Consider the following 14,590-nt stretch of genomic DNA (forward strand, 5'->3'; position numbering starts at 1 on the left):
GCTTTAATATTTTAATACTCTAATTTACCAGGAACATTTAGGGGACTAGCCTGGTCCCCCTAGTCCACTCACTATACTACACTGCACACACAACACTGGGTATTCCTAAAAAGTTGGCATATTAACAAAAACATAAGAGCATATGTTCAAGAAAATTAACTCTGTCCTAAGCATGGCTGGCAGAATATTGGTTGATCTTTTTTAAAAAAACAAAAACACATCAATTTAAATGATATATATTTGGGCAGAAGGCGCTTTTAACCATCCTTTGTGAGGTGGAAGGCGAAAAGGTAATTTCAGAGCTTTAACAACATACATACCTTCAGCTTAATCATTTAAGTTTGGATACAGACCTTGGGCTGTAGTTATTCAGTAGGTTTCAACAGGGGTCAAATGCTGGAAAATGGGGAGTCAATGGAAGTGTTTGTATTGTGCTAGGAAGAAATTAACCTCACACAAGCAGAAAGCACCCTTCTGCTCTTGATTCAAGAGTATCAAGCACTCAGGAGCTGAGAACACTCCTGATACACTCGTCAAAGAAGACTGGTTCTATCGAAGGTGATGAGCAAAGCTTTTTGCAATAAGCCATTTAGTAATGCCAGTTTTAGTATATATAGAACAATGGAGTACAAGGGTGAATGGTGAACTGCTCACTTTAAATGTGCAGCTCACAAAGAGGCTGAAAAAATGACCATGTTTGCTTATATAGTATTTTGTAGATGCTCTTCACCTGCTTTCTGACCCTGTGAAGTCAGCAGGCACAAAATATTGCCTTTATTTTCTCTCTCTGGTCTGGTGGCTCTCAAATGAGACACTATTTTTAAAAGGCAAAACTCCATATAGAGGTCTGTGCATCAAATGGCTTGCTGTGACGTTTCTCCCATTTGTTTGTTTGTTTGTTTGTTTGTGTGTGTGTGTGGAGCAATCAGTCAAATCAGTAGGATGCTCACTGTACAAGAAAGCCTTAGTCGGAAGTACTTGCCTCAAACATTATACTATGCTCTCAATCAGTATTGGTAGTCATCAGGAATAAAAGCTACTCCAGACATCCTTTTGGTTCTGTATTTCTAGACACAGGTCCACACTTTAAAGTGCTATTTATGCTTATAAATGGGCTAGGTGCGCTGCTGATCTGTCACCTACCCAAGGCTGATATGAAAGGAAACTTTTCTCCCCAGGGAAAATAACCACGGTTATTTTGCAATTAACTGCTTGGATGTGGTTGTAGGAACATAGAAAACCTTCTGTTCCAAAAAGAATTGCGTTCATTGTATGGGTTACATGTACAGTATTTAAGGATGATTTTTCTTTTGCACTGACATGTTCTCAGCCAGGGCTTCAATGGACGGGAAGGATGAGTAGATGTCATGTTAATGGAGGGTTTGCCACTTGCTTTGTTCTCAAGAGGGAATCTCAGGAAATGTTTATAGATCACCTCTCACCAAGTGCTTAGGGAGAGAAGGCTTGGTATAATTTTGACAATGAAGGGAAGTGGCAGGTAACAGAGCCTTTCAGGAAGGTGAGGCCAGGAGACAGTAAATATTAGGGTCCAGGATCCAAAGACTAGTTCCATGCATGTATACTTGCTTGCCACCCTTTGGGTACTTCTAGATGTGGATGATTGCCAATCTGCCATAAGGCAAAAGTGAGATAGAAGCTCTGCTTCCAGACTTCTAACATTCTGTAGCCAAGTGAGAATTCCTCCTTTCCCCAGCCATATTTTTGGGGGGTGTTGGGGGTGAAGGACTTTTATTAAGGACTTTTATTTATCCTGATTAACCCCCTGCTACAGTTTATGGGGGGGGAATATGACTATAGAGTCAATACTATTAGGAAAGTGATCAATCAGAGCAGGGGGTAGATCACAGGATCTAGCCAGTGGGCAATGCCATTCCCCACAGGTCCCTTTGCCAGGTGGCTGGGACCATCTACCAGTAATTCACCTGATGCTAGATGACACAACAACAGCTTCATCTTTCAGAAGGAATGAACAAGGTCTTCTCAGTGATGTTACTACTGGCTGTGGATATCCTTTCACAGCACAAGTTTGTCTTTAGGATCTATATAGCTGCCTCTTGTCTAACTCCTAATGATTATCAGATCATCTAATGTAATGCTTTCCTGTTAGGACTCTATGGACATGAGTTTCTTTCCTCCCCATCTTCCAGGCACCAGCTGCCACTTTGGGAGAACAGAATATATGAGAGGGATTCAACTAATGAGTCCTGCATAAGGACCTCCCCCCTGCCCCCACCACCAAATTTTTTTGGGGGGGAGGGGTCCAGTGGAGAGCCAGTATGGTGTAGTGGTTAAGAGCGGTAGACTCCTAATCTGGGGAACCGGGTTCGCGTCTCCGCTCCTCCACATGCAGCTGCTGGGTGACCTTGGGCCAGTCACACTTCTGTGAAGTCTCTCAGCCCCACTCACCTCACAGAGTGTTTGTTGTGGGGGAGGAAGGGAAAGGAGAATGTTAGCCGCTTTGAGACTCCTTAAAGGGAGTGAAAGGCGGGATATCAAATCCAAACTCTTCTTCTTCTTCTTCAGTGAACCCCTGGAACAGCACACAGGGGGCGGATAGGGGGTTGTTCCATCTGGCAAGCCAAAGTTCTTGTCCTGACAGAAGAACTACCTTATACATATAGGTTTCTCAAGATCCAAAGAGTAGAGATTTTCCAGGTTTTGTTCTAACTATAAACTTAAAGTTAACCTATTCCCTTTCCCTGCCTGGCTTGTATTCCCAGCAGAAGGTCACGCATTTATTGAAATGATTTGTGCTGACAACAGACTGCTTCAGGATGAAATAGAAAGGAACATATAAAATGGCTTCTTCTTCTGCATTAGTGCTGCCAAATCAGCTCCTATTTGGCCAGATAAAAATGCAATAGATATAATGACCAATCCATTTGGAGAGGGTTGATTTCTGTTTGGTTATATTGTGAGATTTTGTTCTTTCTGTTCTTCTTGGGATAAGCACTCCATACTCCTTAAAAGTTAGCATTTTAAAATATGGGATCTATACCTGCCTGATAGCATTGTGCTTTCCTTTAAATTAGCAGTATCACTGGGGACATATAAAGTCTACCGTTAGCCTTGACGTCTGCCCTGCATTTTGCTTTATGAGTGTATTTATAGATACATAATTCATACCTCTGGGGCTGATCTCCAGGAAGGGCCCTTCTGACACTGGAATGGATGGAGTGTTCAGAATTTAACAAGAACCTTGCTGAACTGTGTGAATGTTGTGGGCAGAGCATGAAGGCACAGTGCATGAAGTAGCCAAAGTTGAATGTGTGTCTATGTGAAAAAAGCAAGCTGCCTCCACTCCATTTTGCTCATTTTTTGTGACCAAGTCAGTTTCCCTAGGTTTCCAGTCACAGAAGAGAAGTGGGACCAAAAAACAAAATGAAACACAAAAACATACCATATATAAAAAAATAATCCTAAAAGGGTCCCCTTCAAAGTCTCATGATGAGGAATAGAAAGCGGCATGCTATGCTTTTTCTCTCTCTCTCTTCCAGATGTGGCAAAAAGGCTTTTAAATGTTTGCCAAGAAGCCGAGTACAGTGTATCCACATCCTCAGGTATTTAAATTCCAACATCTAAAGGCTCTCATTTGCATTCTATGCTTATTCCTTTGCACTGAAACTCAGGTGCACTTATGGGGAGGGAATATTTCTGCTTTGGGAAAGAACTACAAACATTTTCTTTCTTTTCTTCTGAGAGACACAAGTTTGTACTCACAGTCTTTTCTCTCCCCACTTTTCACAAAAGGAAAGAGGGAAATGGCATTGTGTTTTTTTAAAGTCCTCCTTCTTTATGACAGCTTGCTATGGGCAGAGAGGGACGTATTCAAGCTGTGGTCCTTGAGCTGCTGAAAACCTGATGCTAATATGAAGGTGCATTAGCAGCTGAGTGTTTTTAATATTCTCCCACCTCTGTCCTAGCTCATTTAATTGAATCAGACAGGCAATACTACAAGGAAGAGACCTCCCTCTTCCATCACAGGAAACCTTACCTTACTGCTTGATAGATATTACATCCCTTGACTATCTCTCAGGAAGACATTTGTGCTCACATAAACCCTACAAGATCACATTCACTTCAAATGAAAGATCTGGCATCAAAGAGTCCTCCTCTAGAGAGCTGTTAGAAGTATGGAAGGTGCGAGCAAAGGATATTTTAGTAGTGTAGCCTGCTTCACTGGCCAAAGCTATACAATCTCCATCCTAAATTTGTAACCAAAAGAAAAGTGAACATTTACCAGTAAGGGACATTTGTACGTCTGCAGCCTAGGGATTTGGGAAAGCTATTCTCCCCACCCCACTTTGAGTTCTCAGCTTTCCTGCTCGATGGTCTTGGATAGTATTGCTTTTAGAAACTGCAGGTGCAAATCAGACATGCAGCTGAATCCACAACCAAACTGCAGAGTCTTCATTGCTTTCAGTAGACGAACAGTCAGATGTATGCTTCCGAGCCCAATTCAAAGTGCTGCTTTTGACCGATAAAGCTCTTTATGGCTCAGGACCCCTGTATCCTCTGCAATAAACCTGATACAAACCTACCCAGACCCTTAGATCTCCATTTGATGCGCTTGTCTAGGTCCCCACTCTGAGGAGGAGGAGGAGAAGGAAGAAGGCCTTTTCATTTGTCACTCTCCATTTATGGAATCTTCTTTCCAATGCGGTCTGCCTGGCACTGGCACTGAAATCTTTTTGGCACCAGGTAAAAACTTACCTCTTTTCCCAGGCTTTTGATGGAATAGGATGCTGTTGTTTGGTCTTAGTTGTGCTGCTGAAGCATTTTGTTCCTATACGGTGGGTTCCTTTGTGGATTTTTATATCTTGTATGTTTTTATTGAAAGGCTGGGGTTTTGTTACCCATGCTTATGCTCTTTAAAATGTGGGAGACCTTGGGGTGTGTGTAACAGGTGACTAACTAGTTTAAAATGATAATAAGAATGAAAATGTGCATCCCCATTTTTTTAAACTCCCAACTATCTTGCTCAAGACTTTACACATTTAAACAGATAGATAGATGATAGATAGATGATAGATAGATAATAGATAGATAGATGATAGATAGATAGATAGATAGATAGATAGATGATAGATAGATAGATAGATAGATGATAGATAGATGATAGATAGATAGATAGATAGATAGATAGATAGATAGATGATAGATAGATGATAGATAGATAAATGGATAGATGATAGATAGATGATAGATAGATAGATAGATAGATAGATAGATAGATAGATAGATGGATAGATAGATGATGGATAGATAGAGATAGATGAGAGAGAGAGAGAGAGAGAGAGAGAGAGAGAGAGAGAGAGAGAGAGAGATATGTCTAACAGAATGTAAATCAGTTAGGATCATACAGTGTCTACACCAGTAGGACTACAATGTATCAGAAAGGAAACCTATTTATTAAGGAATATATTAGTGCCTACTTGGAGGTTCTTTGTGATATAAACAATGGCTGTTATCCTGTAGTTATGCTAACAAACAATTTATTAGGCTGTTATGCTATTTGGTTAGTATTGGGTTAGGCTGGAGAGATGACTCTCAGTTTGAGGTTGAGGAGCAAAAGCAGCTTGCTGAAGTTCATAAAACGTGACTAGCTATAACTAGGATTCTGCTAGTTTCATATGGTTCCAAGAAAGCTCTTCACCTGAGTTTGGGTGAGTGGATGGAGGTTTTGGAAGTTGTTTTATCTTGCTTGATTTTATGCACCTAGGTAGAAGGGTAGAAGGAGATGTTCTGCCACAGGCATCCCAGCAATGCAGTTGAGTGCAACAACTAGGCGTGCTCTGTGAAAAAGCTGGTCTGAGTTCTTGCCATATTGTATACCATAAAACAACGTGGTCTTGGATCTTCTCTTCTTTAGCAGAATAAGTTTTTCTTGTATGCCATTATTATTTATTTTACAACTTACTACCCCATGTGAATTACCTCAACTAGTATTACTTCTTCTGCATGCTATTTATTCCGACCCTTTAAAAATTCTACCTGTTCTGACCAAAGGATGTTATTATTTTTCTTTTTCTTTACAGAAATCCATGCAGGAATGAAGAATCTCCACGGGACAGGAGACCTGACTAAGATATTTTTAAACATGTTATACAGGTGAAAGATATCATGATTTGATCTTCTACCACGGCAGTGTTGGATGCAACTGCAGAATGCGACGCTAAAGAAGTACATTTGAGAGTATCTTCTTGAGCAAAATTGAAGGAAAAGGTTCAGCAATGAAATTTAGAAAATTGAGTAGATCCTTTTGCTGGAATGAAATGGCGGTACATTTAGGTCATGGGGGCCGTTTTGCAAAGCATGCTGGGTATTTCCTTTGTTTGTTTGTGTAGAATCTCCCCACCATACTACATAGACATATAGGTTGAAAAGGAAGGACTCTACTTGAGAGGGGCTGGTCGCAAATGGAAAGCTACCACTGGTTCTGCTACCCCTCCTACAAAAGTGCAACAATACATATTGAATGCAGATTTAAGAAGTAAACATAAAAACAAGTATCTTGCAAAAAATAAATGAAGGGGTACATCTATAGAAGCAAATGATAATAATCATATACTGAAAAAGTAATAAAAATCACAGCAAATGTTAAAACTCTGAACTAAAAGCAACAACAATAACAAGTCATTCGCTTTACTACAAAAAAGAGAGAAGACTGAAAATAACTGGAAACACAAGAAAAAAACCCCAAAAGCATATTTAACAAAAAAATTATAATAATAAAACTAAATGCACATATACAAATAATCAGAAGAAAGCATACCACATCGATTTCATATCGTCAACTTACATCAACAAATTGCCCGCATGTTTTTTGGCATGAAAGAAAAATTTATAAAAGAAAGTTGTGTAAGAATGCTCTTGGACAAGCAAAATTGCCACATTTGAGAAACTTTTGCTTTTTTTTATTTTGCTGCTGTTGTTTTTTCCTTTTTTAAAAAAACTTTTTTTATCAAAATGTGTATTATTTTCATTGTTTTTAAATATAATAATTATTTACGACAAAGGGTGATACAGGGAGGCAACAACACATACATCCACACCACATAACGTGAAAAATAATAAAGAATAAAAAAATAAATCCTGCACTGCAACAAATCAGAACTTTTTTCCCTACTGCGTTTTGTTCATCTTGCAAATTCCGAATTTTGTTTTTTTCCTAACAATAGTTAATGGATTGTGATTTATATATATATATAAAATAAAAGCCTGGGGGTGGGGAAAACCTGTACACCTTATTGTCACAGAATTTGTGTTTTGATTGTTTTCATCTCCATATATCAGAACTGCAATTCCCCAAGCACAGCTCAGATGCAACCTCAACCATCAACGGAACTTGCACCAAAGCAGTGTTCAGCGGATCACACCCTCAGTGGTGTTTGAGAATCAATTTATTTGCCTTTTCTTTCTTTCTTTCTTTCTTTCTTTCTTTCATTTAATTGATTGGAGATATAGATATATTTTTTAAAAAAACAAAACAAAACAGTTTCTTTTCTTTGTCCTAAAATTTGGAGTGTGTGTGTTTTAAGGAATGGATGACTGCACATAAAATTTTAAATGATGCTAAAGAAAGGGTGGGTGGGTGGGAAAGTGAGGGGAGACTTAATGGGAAGATAAGATGCCTCAGGTGGATGGAGTGGGGTTGTACGGTCTATGAGTGTACTACACAAATGAAGATGATGGGAGTGAACGTGTAAGTCAGTTGCCATGTCCATGTAAGTGCAGAACGGAGTGATCTAGCGGCATTAGAGCTTCTGGCTGTAAGGAAGGGATGGGCAATATACAAAAACAAATGAGCATATTCATGCCCATCAACAAAAAGAAAGAACAGAACTCTAACATTGACAATCTCACAAACCCTAAGCTGCAACTTCTTCAACATGCAAATTACAAAAAATTACTAAGTATAATAATAATAATAATAATAATAATAATTACAGTTTCATTAAAATTTCTCAAATGTTAAGAACAGTTCAGACTTTTTCCCTATTTAAAAGCAGTAAAATATACAAACTAATAATAATAATAATAATAATATTAAAAAAGAAAAAAACAAGGAAACTATATTTTATGCATAGGAGTTGGAACAACTTCAACTGCAGCTCTGCTCAGCTTCATCGTCGTATCATAATCCTGATCATAATCTCTTCCAGTGTCTATTAAGTCTTTAATATCCGAGTATTAATTTAGTTTTGAGACATGAGAGGTTCCAACGCATGCAGCCATGATTGCTCAAAAGGAGTGGGCTTTCTGTAGTGCTTTCACGATCCTTCTCCCCATCTCAAACTTAATGGATGTTAAAATTATGCTTTAAATAATGCTTTAAAATCAGGCCATTTTTTCCTTTTTTTTTTTTTTAGAAGGAAGGCTGTAGGATTCTGCAGTTGAGGTAGTCCCTTATTTAAAGAGGGAGATAGAGGGAAAAATTTCAGAAATCAACTCAATAATGTTTATGTTGTTAGATTGGAACAAACCAAATCTAAGATAGAAATCCAACATTTGAAAAGAAAAGACATCAAAATAGGCATACTTTTTTATTTAAAAAAATGAAAAAAAGGAAAGGAAAAAAGAGCACTTTATTCCTAGCAAGAAGGGAGAAGGGAACAACTGTTTGGGTTTTACTTTTTTTTTGTAATTACTTGGAAAGGAAAAAAAAAGATATTTCACACACTTTCAAAGATGAACAAACCAGATGCACACACTGAAAAGGAACAGACAAAGCAGTCTAGGGACACTTTTATCATTTCAAATTCTTTCCCATTAAAAAAAAAGGATTTAAGTCCCCCCTTTTTTAAGTCAAAACATTTGGCAGAAAAAAGGCCACTAAAAACCCTCACCCTCCCTTTTACATTTGCTTTTTAATTTTTTTTAAAAAAGCTATTAATTAATTTTTGAAAGAAAAATAAATGAATAAATAAATATGAGGGGAAAACGTGCAGTCTGGATGTACGTCATAAATAGACATAGGAAAATATAATATATATATATATAAGAAATTGGCTGAGATTGACAAATGGGGTTATAAAAATAGCTTAGTTTTACTGTAGGATGTTAATAATAATAATGCATGCTTAAAGTAAGTTGCATTTAGGGAAAGTAGAAGAAACAGAACAGCAAGCTAGGAAGGGAGGGTGGGAGGAAAGGGGAAGGCAGGTTAGCAAAGGAGGCAATTCAAGGAAGCTTTTGGTATGTCATTCCACAACTGTCCACTAGGGGCAAAGCGCATTCCAAGGGCGCCTGTGCAAGCTATGGGAGATAGAAGGGCAAACAGGTAGGATAGAAATTGAAAACAGCACTGGTAAATCTATTTGCAAACACTGTAACTGGAGTTCCGGGTGATATGACTCAACCTTACAGTCCTCAGTTACTGAGCCTATCAACAAGCAACAACACTGAATGGATTATTCCTATAGGAATTATTTGTAGGGTCATTAACAATGTTTTAAGGTCTTCCATACCTCAAGACTGAAGAGGCTCAAGTATAGCTCAATCCTATGTTTGTTTACTGAGATATCATTTGGGGATTACATCCAAGCAAGCATGCATAGGATTGCAACCTCCGTAGAACGGATGGCTGATATTCACTCCTTCAAATGCAGGAGAATTTTAGTAATGTGTGCAAGATAGATGGAATAAAAAATACCTGGGACAGCACCAAGTAGTAAATAGCTTGAAAGTGCACTGGATCACTAATTAGACCCGGCAAACAAATGGATCATTTGTCAGGCAACTAACTAACTAACAACAACAACCCGGAACTGATAGTATATGCAGATTCTATTCACAAATCCACATGCAGGCAATGCTGCAAGATACGGACTGCAAAGTTGAGTCATCCATGAGCTGCTATTAATTTGCGAGCTTTTAATAAGCCACTGGGTTTAGAAGCCAATTGGATTAGAAGCCAATGGAAGGCAGTAGGCTTGTGCACAAGATATAAAATAAAGAATTCAAAGAGCTCTGCTTACTGAGTACTTTTCATAGCGTAGCCACCTGTACTTTCAGACCCCACTGAGATAGCAGTGGCAATTGCCGAGGGTATGAATTTAACATTCACAATATGGAAATAACAGAACCGATCCTCCCACAAATTATTTGATGCCTTACTGAAAAAAGTGTCCCAGGCTGGTAGAGACTGAGGAGAGAATGGGAGCAGATAAGAACTGCCCCATCTCCACGAAAAAAACACAAGGTGTGAGGCCAAACTGGCATTTAGGAGGCCAATCATAGGAAAGACCACCTATAGCTCTAGTGGAGATGTGCACTGGACCTCAATACTGCCCCCCTTTGGGGAATGCGTTACATACAAGGGATGTTCAACCAGGAAGACAAAGAAACCTGGCTGGGTTAGCTTCAGGGACAGTATAATCAAAATACTTTGCTTGTGGGACCAAGCCCAGCTTATTAATTGTTGCAATGCCCTTTGAAGAATGCTTGTAGAATATGAATAGAGAGGACATTGGTCTGTAGATAATGTGATGGGGCTCTTTATCAAAACTTCCAAAGGTAAAGTCCCTGGGTGCTATTCCCTAGCAGGATTCTTAGCCTCTGGCCCAATGAGGTCTCATGAAATTTCACAAATGGGCACTTAATTATGCCCTGACTTGATTTCCAAACTGGAGATTTATGTCCCTCCTTTGTTTCATTAAGGCCTCAATTCTGTAGCCACCTACCCATGAAACACAATGGGGCTTGCTTCTAGGTAGAAACCTAAAAGATTGTGCTGTAAAACTCAACCATCTCTGCCACCAGGCCATTCCAGCCATTTACAACTCTTTAAACTCCAGAACCTATGGCACTTATCACTATGCAGGAGTGCTACCGCTTTCTATCAACCCCCCCCCCTCTCTCTCTCACACACACACACACAGATTATCATGGTAGGAAACTGAAACCTCCTAGCAGGAAGATATTTCAGCAGCAGAGCAGACAGCCTTCACATCCTGCTTTGAACAAGGGGTGTGACTAGATGACTCCCCCCCCCCCAAGGTCCCTTCCAACACTCAAATGCTATGATTGTAAAGGTTACTATGTTCTTGTTAGGACACTTTTTCCCCTTCAGTTTTTCCTTCACCTTCAGTTGGAGACTATGTTGCTCTCTCTCTCTGCTTTTCCGCAAGTATCGTTGGCTTGCAGAATTTCCTTCTAGCCCCACACCTGTCTTTTTATGCATGCAAACATCTGGTCACAGGGAGACTGTTGTTCCCTTCTTTCCCATTTTGATATCCCCCTAAAATCTAGGACAGAAAGTGCTCCCCCCTCACCCTGAAACTTCCAGCAAAGTTGGAAAAAGGGTCCTTCAGATTTTTAAGAAACATTTTCCTGCTGCAAAGCCCAAACTGTGCATGCACGGGTTGTGATCTGGTGCTTCTGCGCATGCACAAAGTGCGATTTAGTGCTTCTGTGCATGCGTGAGCACCGAAACCCGGAAGTAACCCGTTCCGGTACTCCTGGGTTTTGGCACATCTGTAACCCGAAAATGCACAACCTGAAGCGTCTGTAACCTGAGGTATGACTGTACTAGGATTCACAAATACACTCAAATGTCTGTTCCCATGTAAGCAGGTTAGCTACAAAATGGTATGGGGAGAAAAAAAATGCATCCTTTAACCTACATATGTATCTGCTTTAAGTTTCTTACAAAATCTTCAGCAGTCTTGCTTCAGCTATGACTTGTTTTGGCAGCAATTCAGTCATCAGGAAAAATAAACCAAGGCTTGGACTGGCATGCAGATGGGGACGCTTTTAAGAATAATAGCCATTTCCAGCCCTAAAAGAGGGAAAAGGGATGACATTGTCCTGAACTCTTATAAACCTCCCAGCCCAATCCTAACCATAGTTACATGAAGAAACAAGCTCAATTATTTTCACTTGGACTTATTACCCATCAGCAAAACATAGGATTGTAGCCTGGATCTACACTTGGAATCACTTTCATTTAAGATTTATTTATTAGCAATATATATATATATGTGTGTGTGTGTGTGTGTGTGTGTGTGTGTGTGTGTGTGTGTGTATGCTGCCCCGTAAGATAAAGTTCTCCAGGCAGAATGGAAATGTAATTAATGAATAACAGTACCATCTTCATCTGCAGGCTGACTTGGAAGTATGAGTGGCATTTTCTTAACTGGGCCCGTCCGCACAAGGGCAGTGGGATTTCCCCTTCTCCTTCCCCTTCTCCCCTGTGCACCTCATGTGCAACCCACACTTGCCCCAGTTCTGCTCTAGGGGGTTGTCAGAACCTCTAGAACAAATTTAGGAGATGCTGGTGGAGCATAGGGAATGTCCTGTTGTGCTAGCAGCAATCCTTGTTCTGAAAGGACCCTGACTTTAGGGCCCATCTGCACTTCTGTTTACGCTGCTGCTATCCCCCAGTATAAGCTGCAGGGCCCCCCCATTATTATCATTATCATCATATTGCCTGGAATCAATCCAGGGCGCTTGGATCAAGTGTCTCTCTCTTTCCCCTCCACACCTGCTGAGTTTAAACAATGCTGCTATCAGCATAAAAATGCTTTGCTTCTATGGCTTCAACTGAATGGCTTGCTTATGAAGCACAGAATTGTAGGGTTGGAAGGGACCTTAAGAGTCATCTAGTCCAACCCCCTGCAATGCAGGAATCGCAGCTACAACATGCTGCACTGAGGGTACATTTCAGGGGGAGAGAAGCCTTTGCCAACACTGTTTGGGACCGCAAATCCCACCAGCCCTTGCCAGCTCATCCATGCTACCTGATGGGAGTTGGAGTCCAAAACGTCAGGAAGGCCCAGGTTGCCACTGGCAAAGTCCCTCTCTGAGTTTCTCACATTGGTGCAAAGGATGGTAGGTTTGTGCAGGAATTGTGTCCAGAGTTCCCTTTGCCAAGGTGAATTGCTGACACGAGGAGCTAGGGTGCCTCAGAAAAGCTGCAGTTCAGCGCTGAATCGGAATAAACAGCAATCAGGTTTCCCACAGATTGGCATTTGCTCCGATTCAGTGGTAAACCACAGGTTTTCCCAGGGAAAGCAGAGAGGCAAAGGCAAAGCCACTCTGGCCATGCCTAGAAAGCAGTGGACAAGCAGGTGTGTGGACGAGCCTGTATATAACCCTTCTATCTTCAAAGGGGCTTGCCCTCAGCTAGTAGTAAGTCCAATCTGAGTCACATGCGTAGGACTGGGCTACATCACTGCACTCCTAAACATGCTTACTTGGGAATTAGCCCCATAGGATATAAAGGTACTTCCAAGTAAACATGCATAGGAATCCACTGCAGAGATTCTATGGAGCACCACTGCATCATTCAGTAAGCTCAGTTGGGGATGGATGGAACGATGGATGGATGGAATGGTCATGATCAGGTTCATGTCCTCAGGAGATTAGTAGACTGGAAAGTCCATTCTGTTGAAATGTCCATGAAGATTTTTAGGTGAAATCCTATTGTGTGTGTTTCAGGTCACATTCTAGCTCTTTTTAAAATGGTGTCTTACAGGGACATTGTATGGAACAAAAGATGACTGCCCCTATAAGTACATGGGAGCAGCTATATTTTCTCTGTGCAATTACCCAGGAAGTGGTGGCATGCCAGAACATACTGCTGCTTCCAAGGCCCTTTGCTCAAAACATGTCACTGAGTGTAGAAAGCTCTGAACATCCTAGCTGCTTCAAGCAGCTACAAATGTCTTTTTTAATAGAAAGAAAAAAGCCCTTGGACCACTCTATTAAAAAAAAAAAGTAAGTAGGAGTGAACATGCAGACTTTGCTCCAAATTGTGGAACAAACTGAAATCCACCCTCATCCCTAAGCACAATATAATATGGACAATAAATAATATTTAGCCATCCCTGTTGTCTCAAACATTCCAGCAGTAACGTTTTGTGCCACATTCTCCCACCCTGAAACATTTTTGGTGGTGTTGGGACACCAGACTACTGTGGAGAACAAGCGCATTTCTCCCACAGATTGGCTCAACCCCGTCACAAGGAACTTCCCATGTCATTATTATTTTTCCTTAGGGAACACTGGCATTAATGTGGGAACTTTTGCTGTGATGGTGGAAACAGTAATTCATTTCTCTCCACAGAATATCTTCATATAAGTTTAAAAAATATAGGTGTGTGTTTGCGTGTGTGCTCACGTGTGTGTGTGTGTGTGCATGCACACACACACACACACACAAACTCGGCACCTGCTTGTTCTCTCCCCTACTCAATAGCTGCTGCCTGAGGGAGCCATGTTCTTTCCCTGACAGCTTACATTGCAGGCAGCAGGAGGGGAAACCCCCCCTCTAAAGTCATTAATAAAACAAATGCCACATAGCTTGGGGCCAGGCACGGTAAAATACATGCCTTTTGTAAATAACCCTTAGCAGGGCTACAGCTTTTCATCTTCAAAGCACTCTGGAGGCACTGAATATTTAAGGCCTGATGCATCTTTGCAAGACGCACAGGAATGTCTCCATTTAGCTGAAGTGCAGAGGGGGTGCAGGCTTGATTGAGGTTATTAAAGGGATCAGTGTCAGAGCAAGGGTGTAAGAAATAAGGTCTCAGCGTCAGACTGGAGCTAAAAATACTAAATCAGG

The 14,590-nt window shown here is 40.5% G+C and overlaps 1 protein-coding gene across 26 annotated transcripts in view; it reads right to left on the reverse strand.

Annotated features, from left to right (window-relative positions):
- NRXN3 (neurexin 3) overlaps positions 1–14,590 on the reverse strand; it is a 1,185,406-nt gene that overhangs the window by 4,730 nt on the left and 1,166,086 nt on the right. For 2 of the 26 annotated variants that reach the window (XM_081908658.1, XM_081908657.1), the window contains exon 24: positions 7,451–7,791. The exons of the other annotated variants lie outside the window; for them this stretch is intronic. In XM_081908658.1, coding sequence (XP_081764784.1) covers positions 7,685–7,791 — 107 coding nt within the window. In that variant the 3' untranslated portion in view covers positions 7,451–7,684. Of the gene's footprint in view, positions 1–7,450; positions 7,792–14,590 lie in introns of those variants that run through there. 26 annotated transcript variants of the gene reach the window in all.

The sequence above is a fragment of the Podarcis melisellensis genome (genome assembly GCF_964234715.1).
Source record: "Podarcis melisellensis genome assembly, chromosome: 1".
NCBI lineage: Eukaryota > Metazoa > Chordata > Lepidosauria > Squamata > Lacertidae > Podarcis > Podarcis melisellensis.